This window comes from Lagenorhynchus albirostris, chromosome 15, assembly GCF_949774975.1.
Source record: "Lagenorhynchus albirostris chromosome 15, mLagAlb1.1, whole genome shotgun sequence".
Classification (NCBI taxonomy): Eukaryota; Metazoa; Chordata; class Mammalia; order Artiodactyla; family Delphinidae; genus Lagenorhynchus; species Lagenorhynchus albirostris.
The window spans coordinates 49,415,524-49,429,266 of record NC_083109.1 but is presented as its reverse complement, the minus strand read 5'-3'; the positions used below and the strand labels follow the sequence as shown (position 1 = coordinate 49,429,266).

Here is a 13,743-nt window from a genome sequence, read left to right as displayed (position 1 = left end):
GGCAGGGCAGATTGGCTCCCGCAGCAAGATGGATTCGGTCAGATACATGTTTTCTCTTTTACATGAAGTTTGTGGAGTCTCCTTGGGGTAAAAAAACTAAATTTATGGATTGATTTGAGCAATATGATAAAATTTCTGTGACTTAGATGTACAGCACTTAGGTATGTAGTTTGTCACTGAACTTGTAAAATGATAAAGGGTTTTTTTTCCCCATGTATTTTCCATTGTTTAAGAGGTTTTATGAAGAATGTGTTCCTGTTTCCTGAGTTTCTCTTAGGTTCTTAAATTGCCAGTATTGAGGTCACAGAAAGGTGCTTTGTTCAATAATATTCACTCTAGTGTGTGACTTGTTCCTCCCCCATCTTCCAATTTTTTGTTGATTTAGAAAACTGTGGCTGAAAAGCAGGAGAAGAGAAATCAGGATCGGCTGAGGAGGAGAGAGGAGAGGGAGCGGGAAGAACGACTGAGCAGGAGGTGAGCACATGCGACCTGAGGACACCCCACTTCTTCCTGGCAGCACTGCATATTTACTGCCCTTGACAGTTGAGGTCTGCCAGTTACCTGGGTGGCTCTTAAAAGAAAAATAAGCAAACACATAGCACGTTCGGTCATGCGAGGTTCTGGCTGGTCCAGGAGGACCTGTGTGCACAGCTGTGTGGTGTGGACAGGACACCCAAGCCGCTCGAGCAGCTGTGGCCACCTGATGCTTACCTAGAAAGATGTGGACTCCCTGGCAGGGGTGGAGGGGGACCTGTCACAGCACCTCCTGTGGAGCAGCCCTTGACCAGCAGGACAGGCAGGAACTGGGACACCAGAGAGGAACATGCTCTCACGCCGCCATGCCTGCTGTGGGCAGGACCCACCAGGGACGGGCTCCGGTGTGGGCCCAGGCTCATGGGTGGTAGGGTGGAAGCAGAGAGAACGTGAGCTAGCTGGGGTCCAGGCCAAGGAGGTGGCATTTCGAACCCTGTGAGGGCCGGGAGGGAATGATGTGTTCTGGGGGTGGAGCTGATAGGATTTGCTAGTGGACAGAGCGAGTTGTGCAAAGGGGGAGTGGAGCTGGCTCAGGGTTTCTGACCAGGAGTGGCTGCTTATGGCGGTGGGGAGACTGGGAATGGTGTGTTGGGATGAGGAGGAGGTGGGGAGGAGAATTTGGCTGTGGCTGTATTTGAGCCTAAGAGACATCCTTTCAGCCTAAGAGACATGCAGGTGGAGACAGTGGGTCTGGTCAGAGTTCAAGGAAGAGGCTGGAGCGCCGAGTAACCACGCTCTCATATTGGGCACAGAAACTGGGATTTCCTGGAGGAATTCCTTAGTGAATAACTCAGGACAAATAATCCTTTATTGTATCTTTTGTGTTTCTTTTCATTATTTTAACTATCTAACAGATTCTGATTATAAATAGACTCAAAACAGTGTAAAAATATATTAAGTAAAAAGACACAGAGGTGACGACAGTCGCTGGACATGTTGTGTGCATGGGTATATGTGGGACCCTCCACATGTGAGACCTTCCCATAGCAGCTGTGCTCTTGAAGGCTACACAAAGTCCCTACTATGATGCTGTAATTAACTATATCCTTTTATTCTCCCACCTTCACCCCTTTTGTCCACCCCCATTTCCCTACCTCTGGCAACCACCAGTCTGTTCTCTGTATCTATGGGTTTGGGTTTTTTTCGATTTCACATATAACTGAGATCATACAGTATTTATCTTTTTCTGTCTAACTTATTTCACTTACCATAATGCTGTCAAGGTCCATCCATATTGTTACACATGGCAGGATTCCATCTTTTTTGTGGCTGAATAACATCCCACTGTATACGTACAACCACATCATCTTTATCCGTTCATCTATCAGTGGACCCTTAGGTTGTTACCATGTTTAGGCTACTGTAAATAATGCTGCAGTGAACATGGGGGTGCAGCTATCTTTTCAAGATTGTGATTTCATTTCCTTTAGGTAAAAATACCCGGAATTGGAATTTCTGGATATTGTAGTTCCATTTTAATTTTTTGAGGAACCTCCTTTCTGTTTTCCATAGTGACTGCACCAATTTACATTCCCACCAACAGTGCACAAAGATTCCCGTTTCTCTGCATCCTCACAAACAAGTGTATTTCTTGTCTTTTTGATGACAGCCATTCTGACAGGTGTGAGGTGATATCTCATTATGGTTCTGATTTGCTTTTCCTTGCTGAATAGTGACGTTGAGCAATTTTTTATGTGCCTGTTGGCCATCTGTATGTCTTCTTTGACAAAATGTCTATTCAGGTCCTCTGCCCATGTTTTTACCTTTTTTTTTTTCCCCTTCTGTTTAGAGTTCTTTTTGTGTTTTGGATATTAGCCTATTATCAGATACATGATTTGCAGATATTTTCTCCTGTTCAGTAGGTTGCCTTTTCATTTTGTTGATGGTTTCCTTCACTGCGCAGAAGCTTGTTAGTCTGATGTAGTCCCACTTGTTGACTTTTGCTTTTGTTGCCTTTGCTTTTTATGTTTTTAAAGCCTTTGCTTTTTTTTTTTTTTTTTGCGGTACGCGGGCCTCTCACTGTTGTGGCCTCTCCTGTTGCGGAGCACAGGCTCTGGACGCGCAGGCTCAGTGGCCACGGCTCACAGCCCAGCCGCTCCATGGCATGTGGGATCTTCCCGGACCGGGGCACGAACCCGCGTCCCCTGCATCGGCAGGCGGACTCTCAACCACTGTGCCACCAGGGAAGCCCAAAGCCTTTGCTTTTTAAAAAAATTTTTTGATTAAGTTTTTATGAAACTATTTTTGAACAAGTAATCTAGTGACCATCTTTGTATGAGTTTGAGGGTTTATAACATTCCTTAGAATTCCTGGGATAAAGGAATATAATATATAAATATTGGTAGGTGTTACAAAAATTGCTTTTCAAGAGGCTTTGTCAGATCACCCTCCAGCCGCATGATGTGTGAGCATCTTTTGTCACTTCCTCCTTGAGCACACGTTGGTGGTGATCTTATAAGTTTCTGCTTGGAATGAAATGAGACCTCATTGTAAAGTGCATTTCTTAGTTGTTGGTTGTATAATGTTTCCCAGGGAGCTCATGTGACACTCACTGGCAGTGAACCTGTGTTTGCAACTTGGGTGTCCTGCCCAGCGCTGCACCTGCCATGTGACTATCTGTGTAGCTGAGGTGGTGTCCACTGTGAAGAGTTTGCAGAGCCACTGGTTCAACTCAGTGCAGCATGGACCCCTGGGTGCTGGTCTCTGCGTTCTGCCTCCAAGCAGCTGGGGCTGGAGGCGGGCCTTATAGCAGGTCCTCTGGGAAGTCGGCCCTCCTTCACCACGTGAACTTGAGGCACCTCCCCTCAGCTGTAAGGGATGGAGCTGTTTTGGGGAAATTGTTCATCTTTTTTTCCATTTTAGGTCTGGATCAAGAACCAGAGATCGCAGGAGGTAGGTTTTCCATTTATGTGTTCTCAGTGAGATGTTCTTTTCTGTATGCACTTAATACTTAACCTTTATAGCTTCACAGTTATTATCTGGTGGTCAGGTCTGGCTCATGAAGGGCACAGGACGTGGGTGAGACTCCAGTCCCGTTTGTAGCTAGCGTTGGCTGGGGCTTAGTGCAGCGTGGGAGTGGGGACCCACTGTCAATGAGAGGGACAGTCAGGGCGCTGCTGGGGCCTGCTGGGCAGACGGGAGTTTCCTGGCCAATGTACAGGAAGCGTCAGCGGGAAGGGTCTGGCCGTAGTTACCAGAGAGTAGTTGGTGGAATTATTGTGAACCCAAGTTGTAAGTTTGTGGGAGGAGGGGAGATAACAGTAAAGCATCAGCAGAACATCTGCTGCAGGTCGCGCTCCCGGGACCGGCGTCGGAGGCGGTCAAGATCTACCTCCAGAGAGCGGCGGAAGTCGTCCCGGTCCCGGTCCCGAGACAGACACCGGCGCCACCGAAGCCGTTCCCGGAGCCACAGCCGGGGCCACCGCCGGGCATCCAGGGACCGGAGTTCGAAATACAAGTAACTACTCTGACTCCTTCAGTAGCTGCGTCCAGGAGTGAACCCTTCTTTGTGTGCCAGGGTCTGGGGGTCTGTCATCTGTGGGACAGAGTGTTAGGGCCTTGAGGAGTCCTGAATGGGGCCCAGGGCACTGAGAGCCCTAAGCCGAGGGCAGCAGATGGCTTCAGGGCTGGGACGGTTGAGATACTGAGGAGGTGGTCGTACGTGGGCATGGCCATGCTCGGGCTGCACACTCACTGTCACTTTGGTACACAGAGCCCCTGACTAGGCCCTGCTTACCTCTGTTGTGGTTTTTTAAAGGAAAAACAGCAACAACAAAAAACACCACTAATGATCATATTCAGAGACGACCACTGTTAGCTTTGGTATGATGAATTTTAAATATCTTTTTTTCCATTGTGTTTTTACATAATGGATCGTATTCCATGTGTGGACTCTTGTCGTATTTTCCTTTGCAGTGTTCACATTATAGTGAAAACTTTTCCTGTTACTAGAAACCTTTGCAGATGTCACTTTCTAGTGGCTGCCCAGCCCTCCCTGGGCAGTGGGTTGGGCACAAGACGGCAGGCCTGGCACCGTCTGGTCTGCTAGGGCCCTTCCAGCCGTGGTGGGTCCTACCCTTACCTGGCCTGATGCTGAGGGTCCAAGGTGTCAGTGCCTGAGGAGCAGCCAGGAGGGAGGGCCAGCCCTTGCTGAGCCTCTGGTTCCTGTTTCCCAGGTTCTCCAGAGAGCGGGCCTCAAGGGAGGAGTCCTGGGAGCGCGGGCGGAATGAGCGGGGGGCCACCGACTGGAGGCTCGAGAGCACCAATGGAAAGACTGCGTCACGGAGGTCGGAGGAAAAGGAGGCCGGCGAGATCTGAACCCACGCCCACGCGCTGTAAATAGTCCGATACATGTTTGACACAGCCTAACGTTACCCTTTATATTTGCTGAATACAACTCATCTTTTGTAGTTTACCATTTCTATTGTTTTGGAGCTAGCTGTGAGTTTCTCGAGATGTACAGAGTTGCTCCTGTGTTCTGGGTTATGTCAAGTGGGAATAAATAGCCTGACAGACTGCTTCCTGACGGCCGCGGTGCAGTCTCTCCTGTCCCCGGTTGTGCTAGACTTCGCCGTGGCTTCCGCAGGTTGGGGGACACACCAGGGGTCATCTGACTTGAGCTTAGAAATGTGACTTACGTTGGACTCCCCTTTGACTTTTGGCATATGATGTGCTGTGCACCTCCAACACCCAGACTGGCTGGGGCCGGATGTGCCCGGCCGTCTGCTCTGTGGGCTCCACATGTCTTTCTGAAGTCTGAGCTGCCCTCTTACCGAGGACTGCCTGTCTGGTTTGTGGTAAGCAGCCTCAGCATGGCACTCGAGCTCAGATGAACTACACTTCCCCCTCTTGGAGTTACTTAGGGCCAAGAAAGACCCGTGCATAGTATCTGCATGACAGCCACGAGGTCTTCAGAGGGGGGTGTGCTGACTTTGGGGTCAGGTGTGGTTTGACTCACCCTTGGGGGGCCTGGTGGTGTTACTCTCCCTCAGCCCTTTTGCACGTATTGCTAAAGTGAGCCCTTCAGAAAAGTATAACTGGGAGCTCTTTTCTTGTTTTCACTTTTGTGGGGGTATTTTTGGAGGGAGCTTCTGGCTGGGCCAGAACATGCTGGAACATAACCCTGCTCACAGTGGGAGACCACTGGGAAGCCAGGGGTGAGTATCTGTCTGGTAGGTGGGTGGAGGTGTGCCCTCCCAGGTGGGAAGTGGATACAAGTTGGCAGAAAGCCTGGGTCGGGGGCAGGGCAGGGGGTGTAAAGGTCTCCTGGGAGGGGAGAGGCAAAGGAGGTGAGGGCTGTGGTCATGGGTTCCCGACTCAACGGTGTAGCCTGGCCTGTGACGGTGGGGGCTGGACTGAGCGGGAAGCCAGGGGCAGGGCTGCACAGCTCCTCACACCTCCATTCGTCACCTCCAGAAGGGATGTTTTGGGGTTTTGTCCTGTTTCTATTGTCGTGCAGTACATATACATTTACCACTGTAACCATTTGTGAGTCTACAGTTGAGTGGCAATCACTGTGGTGGCCACTGTCCGTAGAGGGGTGGTTTTGAAGAGGCAGAGGGCAGATGGTGTCCCTGTACTTAGGAGGCCTGGGGTCCCAGCCAGAAAGCAGGTGGCGCTGAGGTCAAGACGCCCAGGAGGGCCTGGAGGGCGGCTTCTGCTCCCTTTACACCTGGACGCTCACCAGTCAGTCCAGGACGAGGCAGTGGGAGCCCTTGCTACCTGGCTCTTCCAGCCTCAGTGCTGGAGGCACCCGCCTGCCCCTGGCACATCACAGGGCCTGAGAGCCTGGCTTCCCTGACCCCTGAGCCTTGGGTTCTCCGTGTTGGCCCAACTCCTGGGCACAGGAGTGCAGCAGACCGGCCGTGGCCCTCTGCTCTGGATGGGCAGAGGAAGAGGTCAGACTGGGGGGGGCAGTGCACAACCCAGGACACCGAGGCTGCTCTGAGGACGCCACAGCGCACCCTGGGTGGGTTCCAGCAGAGGGCCTGGTAGGTGGGTGGAGGACCCGGAGGGTGCTGAGAGGAGGGGACTGGGGCCGGAGGGGGCCACCTACCTGAGCCCCCTCACTCCTTGTTAAAATACTGATGTGGGGAATCACTTATTTAACAGGGAAGAGCAGGGATGGAGGTAGGGAGGTGATTGCAGTCCTAGCAGAGAGTTGGGTCGGCCCAGCCAATAGGTGCAGATGCTTCCGGGGCCCATGGTGATGGTGGGCCCTAGGCCCCTGGGGTCAACCCCAGGGCTCTGTGGTGCCCTCAGACCCTCCCTGTCACCAAATTCTCAGGGACTCACACACACACACACCATGCTTCTGGCCACTGGCAGGGGTGGGGTGTGGCATGGTGGTAGCACCTTGTGTAGGTTGTGGAGTCTCCTAAGTGCATGGAGGCCCCAGGCTGTTGGGGGGGCAGGGCTGTTTCGGCTGCTCTCCCCTCTCTTTCTGGGGATCTCTAGCCAGGCCCAGAGCTACAATCTAGGGAAGGGAGGGCTGGAGGATCTGTGCTGGCTCTGCTGCTGCGTGGGAGCCCATTGCATCCAAGGCAGCTCCCAGGCTCTCACTGCATCATGTGGATACAGGGATATCCTCCCAGGATGTAGCTGGGTGCTCTTGGTTGGGGCTGTGGGGCCGTGTCCAGCCATGGTTTGTGTGATTTGGGGAGGGGGTGTGCACAAGCAGTGCCTCTGGTGGGCCCCCTGCCTGGGAATGGGATGGGGGCCACAGTGGGGCTTAGAACCCACACGTGGTCCTGCTCTGGGGAGACTGGGTCAGCTAAGTGGTTTTTGGACTTTATTGCATGTCGTTGTCATCTGGAGGACTTGTTAAAACAGGTGGCTTCCCCCACCCCCACCCCCCGCAGACTTTCTCTTGGTCTAGGGAGGGGTCCAAGAATGTAGACTTTTTTTATTATTTTGCAGGTAGATTTTTTTGATTGAGATAAACGCTCCTACCATGAAGTTCAACATTTTAACCACTTTAAAGCGTATGGTATAGTGGGTTTTGTATATTCACAATGTTGTGCTGTCTAGTTTATTACTGTGTAGCTGTAGAACATTTTTATCACCCCAAACCCTGTACCCATTAGCAGTTACTCCCCCTTCCCTCTGGCCCCAGCCCTGAACAACCACTAATCTACTTTCTGTCTCTGGAATCACACGATGTGACCTGTGACTAGCACCTCTTACTACTGAGCGTGGTGTTGGAGGGTTCATCCACCCTGTAGCCTGTATTGGTACCAAGAATGTAAGTTTCCTTGGGCTGCTGGTGCTGCTAGTCCGGAACACACTGAGAGCTGGACTGGGGGCAGCAGGAGGGGTCCCCGACAGCTGGGCCACCAGCTGCAAACCCTCAGTGGCACATCTCTTGGGACATGAACTGAGCTGCTGTCCAACTCCTTAGAGCAGGGCTTCAAGCTCTTGCCACCAGGGCACATGCGGAAAATTACACTTGTTCTGTTTGGACCGGAGGAAAAGAGGGTTGAGTCCTGTCCACAGTTGCTGGCGCATTGTATTCCTTTATGTCCACTGCACAGGCCCTAAGCCCGGCCCTCAGACAACCCTTCCTCCTCCCACACCCCTGGGTACGCTCCAGCACAGGAGGCTTTGGTGCCACGTGGCCCTGGGCGCGGGGTCACAGGCAACAAAACTGATGGCTGCTTGAGGACCTACACGTCTGCCACCAAGTGCCAGTGATCCCTGGTCGGAGGCGACCCTCCACCCCCTGCGCCGGGGCACCTGGGAGTCCACTGGGAAAGCCCGAGGGGTTCCTGGGGGTCCCTGCGTGTCCTGAGCACCCACAGCTCTCTGGCGCTTTCCGGCCTCTTCTGCTCTTCCGTCTTTCCCTCACTGGGGCACCTGCTCCCCGCCCTCCGTGGCTGGCTCCCTTCCCCATGTCATCCCCACAGCCTGGCCTGCCTGATTTCCTTGCCCAGTGCCCATGGGGCTGGGGGTGCCCTCCCAAGGAGGTTGTGCGAGGAGCACTGTCCTCACTGTCCAGGAGAGAAGTCGCGAGCGGCCAGCCAAGGTGACTTCCCCCACCTGGATCCCGACCACCTTCATATTTTAATTTTTATTGAGATGTAATTGACAAATGTTATGTTTCAGGTGTAATGATTTGATACATGTATATATTGCGACATGATTTTTTTCTTGTGGTGAGAACTTTTAACCTCTACTCAGCAACTTCAAACATACAACACAGTATCATTGTATATAAAGTATGATGCTTATAATTACATAATAATGTGATATATTATAATACAGTATTGTATTGTCCCGGGCCTCCTTCTGAAGCTGCTAGTGCCTCCTTTGGAGCCCCACCGAAGTTCAGCCTGCCTGGGAATCCAGGCCAGTCAGCCCCAGGCCAGGCCCAGGCTCTGTACAGAAGAAAGCACAAAACACTTTGTTTAGAGAATGAGGAGCAGGCCCTGCATGTGCACCCAGGTCCAGAGATAGGACGTCTCCAGCTCCTGGGAGCCCCCATCTTCCCCCACAATCCCTGTCAGAGGTCTCTGCTCTTTTTGAAAATCACTTACCACAAACAACACACATTTATTGTCCCACCGCTTCTTAGCATCAGGGTTCCCAGAGCTGCAGTCAAGGGCTGTCATCTGAGGCTGTACTGGGGAAGGGTCCTCCCCAGCTCACCTGGTCGTGGCAGCAGTCAGCGGCTTTCCAGCTTTGGCAGGAGGCCCTGCACAGGGTGGCTCAGGGCAGCGGGTGAGGGAGAGGGTCTCCTAGCCAGACAGGCGGCACCTCAGTCCTGGGAGTGCCTTCCCATTCCCGCCCCAAATCCTGTGGGTTAAAAACAAGACAAGTGGTCGGGGGGTGGGTGTGGGGGAGCGCGGGCAAGAGAGACATGGAGACAGCAAGTGCTGGAGAGGGTGTGGGGAACAGTTACCACAGAGCCCAGCAGAGGTCCACTCCTTGAGACACACTTGGGAGAGCTGAAAGAGACTCAGAAATCCTTGTACAAGAGTGTTTATGGTATTCACAGTAGCCAGAAGGTGGAAACAACCCATATGTAACAGATACAGGGGCAAACAAAACCCAAAATGTCTGTTCCTACAATGAGATATTGCTCGGCCTAAAAGGGACTGGAATTCTGATGCATGTCTAACATGAATGAGCCTTGAAAACCTTATGCTGGGTAACAAGCTGGACACAAAAGACCATGTACTGTATCCATTTCCATGAAAAGTCCAGGATCAGTAAATTCACACAGACAGTAGGTGAGTGACTTTCAGGGGCTGAGGGGGGAGAGGCATGGAGGGTGACTGGTAATGGACACAGGGTTTTCTTTCAGAGGATGAGAAAGTTCTGGAACTAGATAGAGGTGATGATTGCACACCATTGTGAATGTACTAAGCACCACTGAATTGTACACTTTAAAATGGTTGAAATGGTAAATGTTATGTGTATTTCACCATATTAAAAATAAAAAGCTTGGGGGAGGGATGGATTGGGAGTTTGGGGTTAGTAAATGCAAACTATTATATGTATGTATAACTGAGTCACTGCTGTACACCAGAAACTAACACAACGTTGTAAATCAACTATACTCCAATAAAATAAATTTCAAATAAACAAAAAGCAAAGCCACACTCAAAGGGAGGTGACAACACAGGGGGAGAACACCAAGAGGTGGGGTTACAGGCTCCACTCTAGAGTCTGTCTCCATCATTGTTATTAGTGACACTTGTTTTTACTCTATTTGTGCCTTTTGTCTGAAAGTCCTTTGTCGGATCTTTATCCTTTGGATTAGTTAAGTCATAGTCGGTGTAGTTAACAATGTTCTTGGTTTTGTTGACACTGTCTTTTGTGGGGGGCTTTCCATTTGTCATACCCATTCTCTTTCCATTTTTGCCCCTTTTTGGGGGGATTGTTTTATTTTAACAGTGTTTTTCACTCTGTTAGATTGGAAGTCATATGCTCTATTTCTATTCTTTCTATTCTTCCCCTAGAATTTTACAACATGCATACTTGATATGTTGTGGTTGGCTGAATGATAGCCTCCAAATATATACAGGTCTTAATCCCTGGGACCTGTGAATATTCCTTTATATGGCAAGGGGATTTTGAAGATGTGATTAAGTGAAAGATTATGAGATGGAGGTGATTCTGGATTATCCAGGTAGTCCTAATGCAATCACAAATGGGAGATGGAGATTTGGCCACCAAAGAAGGCCGGGTGCTCCTGGCTTTAAAACTGGAGGAAGTGTCCAAGAACCAAGGAATGCAATTCTAGAAGCTGAAAAGCTGAGAGGATTTTCCCCCAAAGCCTCTCGAGGGGCATGGCCTGCGGACATCTTGATTTCAGCGTAGAGAAACTGATTTTGATTGTCTGCTCTCTAGAACTGTAAGAGAATAAACTTGCGTTGCTTTAAGTCACTGAGTTTTTGTTATACCAGCAATAGGAAACTGAGTCTAAAGTTAACGAAGACATTGTTTGCATGACAGATGGTGCAAGGACTTAAGAGGACTTGAGGGCTCTGAACCCCTTCTTGCTTAGTATCGGCGGGTGTTCCGCGTCTGTATAGGGCTTTTTGGTGTTTTTTTTTTCTTAACTCCATAGACATTATAACTTTACATACAATCAGTGTTTGTATTTATCAGTGTTTTTGTTATTCACTCTTCTTACAGCTCAGACTTCTCCTGAAATATATCCTTCAGTAGAGTCAGGACAGGGTGGGGCAAGTGAGGCACCCGAGGCATGACATTCAGGGAAGAGCTGGGAAGCTACTTCCCTGGTGGTCCAGAGGTTAAGACTCTGAGCTCCTAGTGCAGGGGCAATGGGTTCTATCCTTGGTCAGGGAACTAGATCCTGTATGCCACAACTAAGAGCCTGCATGCTGCAACGAAGACCCGGTGCAGCCAAATAAGTATTAAAAATTTTAAAAAAGGAAGAGCTCCTGCTTGGTGTTGTGCAGGGTCTTACGGTCTTGATAATTGATTCTGACTTAATTTTTAAGTTCACTAATTTCTATGACTGTGTTTTGTTAAGGTTATCCATTGCATTTTTTTTTTTTTTTTTTTTTTGCGGTACGCGGGCCTCTCACTGTTGTGGCCTCTCCCGTTACGGAGCACAGGCTCCAGACGCGCAGGCTCAGCGGCAATGGCTCACGGGCCCAGCCGCTCCGATGCATGTGGGATCTTCCCGGACCGGGGCACGAACCCGTGTCCCCTGCATCGGCAGGCGGACTCTCAACCACTGTGCCACCAGGGAAGCCCCATTTTAATTTTTGATGGTTATATTTTTCATTTCTAAAAGTTCTTTTTCACATGTGCTGTGTGACTTATTATATTTTATGGTTCCCTGCAGATATTTGAAATCTTGTCTTTAATTTTCTGAACAAGCAAAGTTGTAATTGAATCTGACACTTCGGCAGGTCCATTCTGCTGACTCATGTATCTGCTGGCTTTCACGCACGATGTCTTCTTTCCCCCTGTGCCTGGTGAGTTTGCTAGTCCTGGCCCTTTGTGGCCTATGGTGATTTCTTCAAGGGAGGATTTGTTTGCCAGGGGTCGATGAGGGAGTCCAGGATCATTTTACACAAAATTCACAGCCTGGAGATTTTGGTTAAGGGGAGGACCCCTCTGGTGATATGAACTTGGTCTGCAAAGCCACAGGTATCAGCATGTGATTTCAATTTATCAGGGCATTGTTTTCCCTTTTCTGCTGAACTTAAGGGTTTTTTTGTTTTTGCTTTTTTTTTTTCTTTCTTTGCTCGTTTTTCCTAGTCCCTGTGTTTGGGGAAAGGATACCCAGTGGGGTATCCTTTTAGGGCCCCATGTTTATGGGGAGGAGTCACCTTTTGGGTACGTCACCTTATACTGGCCCTTTTAACCTATGAGCCTGTAAGGAAAAAAAATCCCAGCTCAAGTTTGCTAGTTTCAGCAAGTACATCAGAACGCAGGTGGTATAGGTGCTGTGACATTTCTGAATTCTCACATTTACTTGGTTTTTGGTCTGAAAATTCCTTATCATCTTGCTTGCCCTTTGTACTGTTGAGAAGATGAAAGGCATCTTATCCAGTATTTTAAATTGTCATAAATAAAGCTGTAGCCTCTTTTCTTGCCAGGTTGGAAATGGCAGCACTGAGCAGGCAAAGCCATGGAGCATGACAGGGCCCAGAGGCCTGAAGGAAGGGTTGGGTATATTTCGAGGAGAAACTCCCCCCAAGAAAGACAGAAAAAAATGGGCAAAGGCGTCAGGTCCACAGACCTGACAAAGAACAAACACCACCCTGGGAAAGTGGGTGATTCTACAGAGAAGTCAAGATGGAGCAAGCAGCGTTCACCTTCACAAGTAATGAGCTAAATGAGGGCTGCGGGGTGGGGGGTGCAGGCTCTCGCCTCCTGCTCACGAAACTCAGGAGGGCAGTTTTGGAAATTTATCAAAAAGCCATAGCAATGGGCATACCAGAAATTCCACTTCTATAAAAATCCCCCAAGGAAAATTATGTTTGTGCATAGAATTTTTGCTACAAATGCTCAGGGCAAGGTTTTCTGCAAATTAATTGTGAAAGGGCGAAACACATACACATAAATGAATAATCACTCATACCGCCACCACTTTCCTTTTCTGAGATTAGATCAGGTATACTGACAGCTGTCTTCTCTGCCTCCCTAGTCCCACGCCCATGAACTGCTGCCATCACTTAGTGTGTGTTGTTTTCAGTTTTCTTGTGATTATGTCAGTATGAACCTGGATTTATTCTCTACAGTGACCTGCTGTGTATTTTGTTCCATGAACGTCTTGGCATTGTTCACTGTTTGTGCCCAGAGGCTGACCTCCCTGTGTGCCTCTACCATAATTTTTTTAAAAATTTACTTTATTGAAGTATAGTTGACTTACATGTTAATTTCTACTATACGACAAAGTGACTTAGTTATGTGTACATATACATTTTTTTCATATTCTTTTCCATTATGGTTTAACAGGATATTGAATGTAATTCCCTGTGCTATGCAGTAGGTCCTTATTGTTTATCCATCCTGTATATAGTAGTTTGGATCTACTAACCCCAAACTCCCAATCCATCCCTCCCCTATCCCTGCTTTCCCCTTTGGTAACTATAAGTTTGTTTTCTATGTCTGTGCGTCTGTTTTTCTTTCACAGATAAGTTATTTGTGTCATATTTTCGAATCCACATATAAGTGATATTATATGGCATTTGTCTTTCTCTTTCTGATTTACTTCACTTAGTA

The 13,743-nt window shown here is 49.2% G+C and overlaps 1 protein-coding gene and 1 long non-coding RNA gene across 3 annotated transcripts in view; both read left to right on the top strand.

Moving 5' to 3' along the window:
• Positions 1–5,059, top strand: part of LUC7L (LUC7 like) — a 30,268-nt gene extending 25,209 nt beyond the window's left edge. For both annotated transcript variants that reach the window (XM_060122520.1, XM_060122519.1), the window contains 4 exons: positions 386–474; positions 3,397–3,426; positions 3,824–3,991; positions 4,710–5,059. In XM_060122520.1, the coding sequence (XP_059978503.1) occupies positions 386–474; positions 3,397–3,426; positions 3,824–3,991; positions 4,710–4,851 (429 nt within the window). In that variant the 3' untranslated portion in view covers positions 4,852–5,059. The remainder of the gene's footprint in view (positions 1–385; positions 475–3,396; positions 3,427–3,823; positions 3,992–4,709) is intronic.
• Positions 5,060–11,764: 6,705 nt separating this feature from the next.
• LOC132505820 (uncharacterized) lies at positions 11,765–13,256 on the top strand. Its single transcript, XR_009535547.1, has 2 exons — positions 11,765–11,987; positions 12,615–13,256. It is a non-coding gene; the product is annotated as an uncharacterized LOC132505820 (long non-coding RNA).
• Positions 13,257–13,743: the final 487 nt, after the last annotated feature.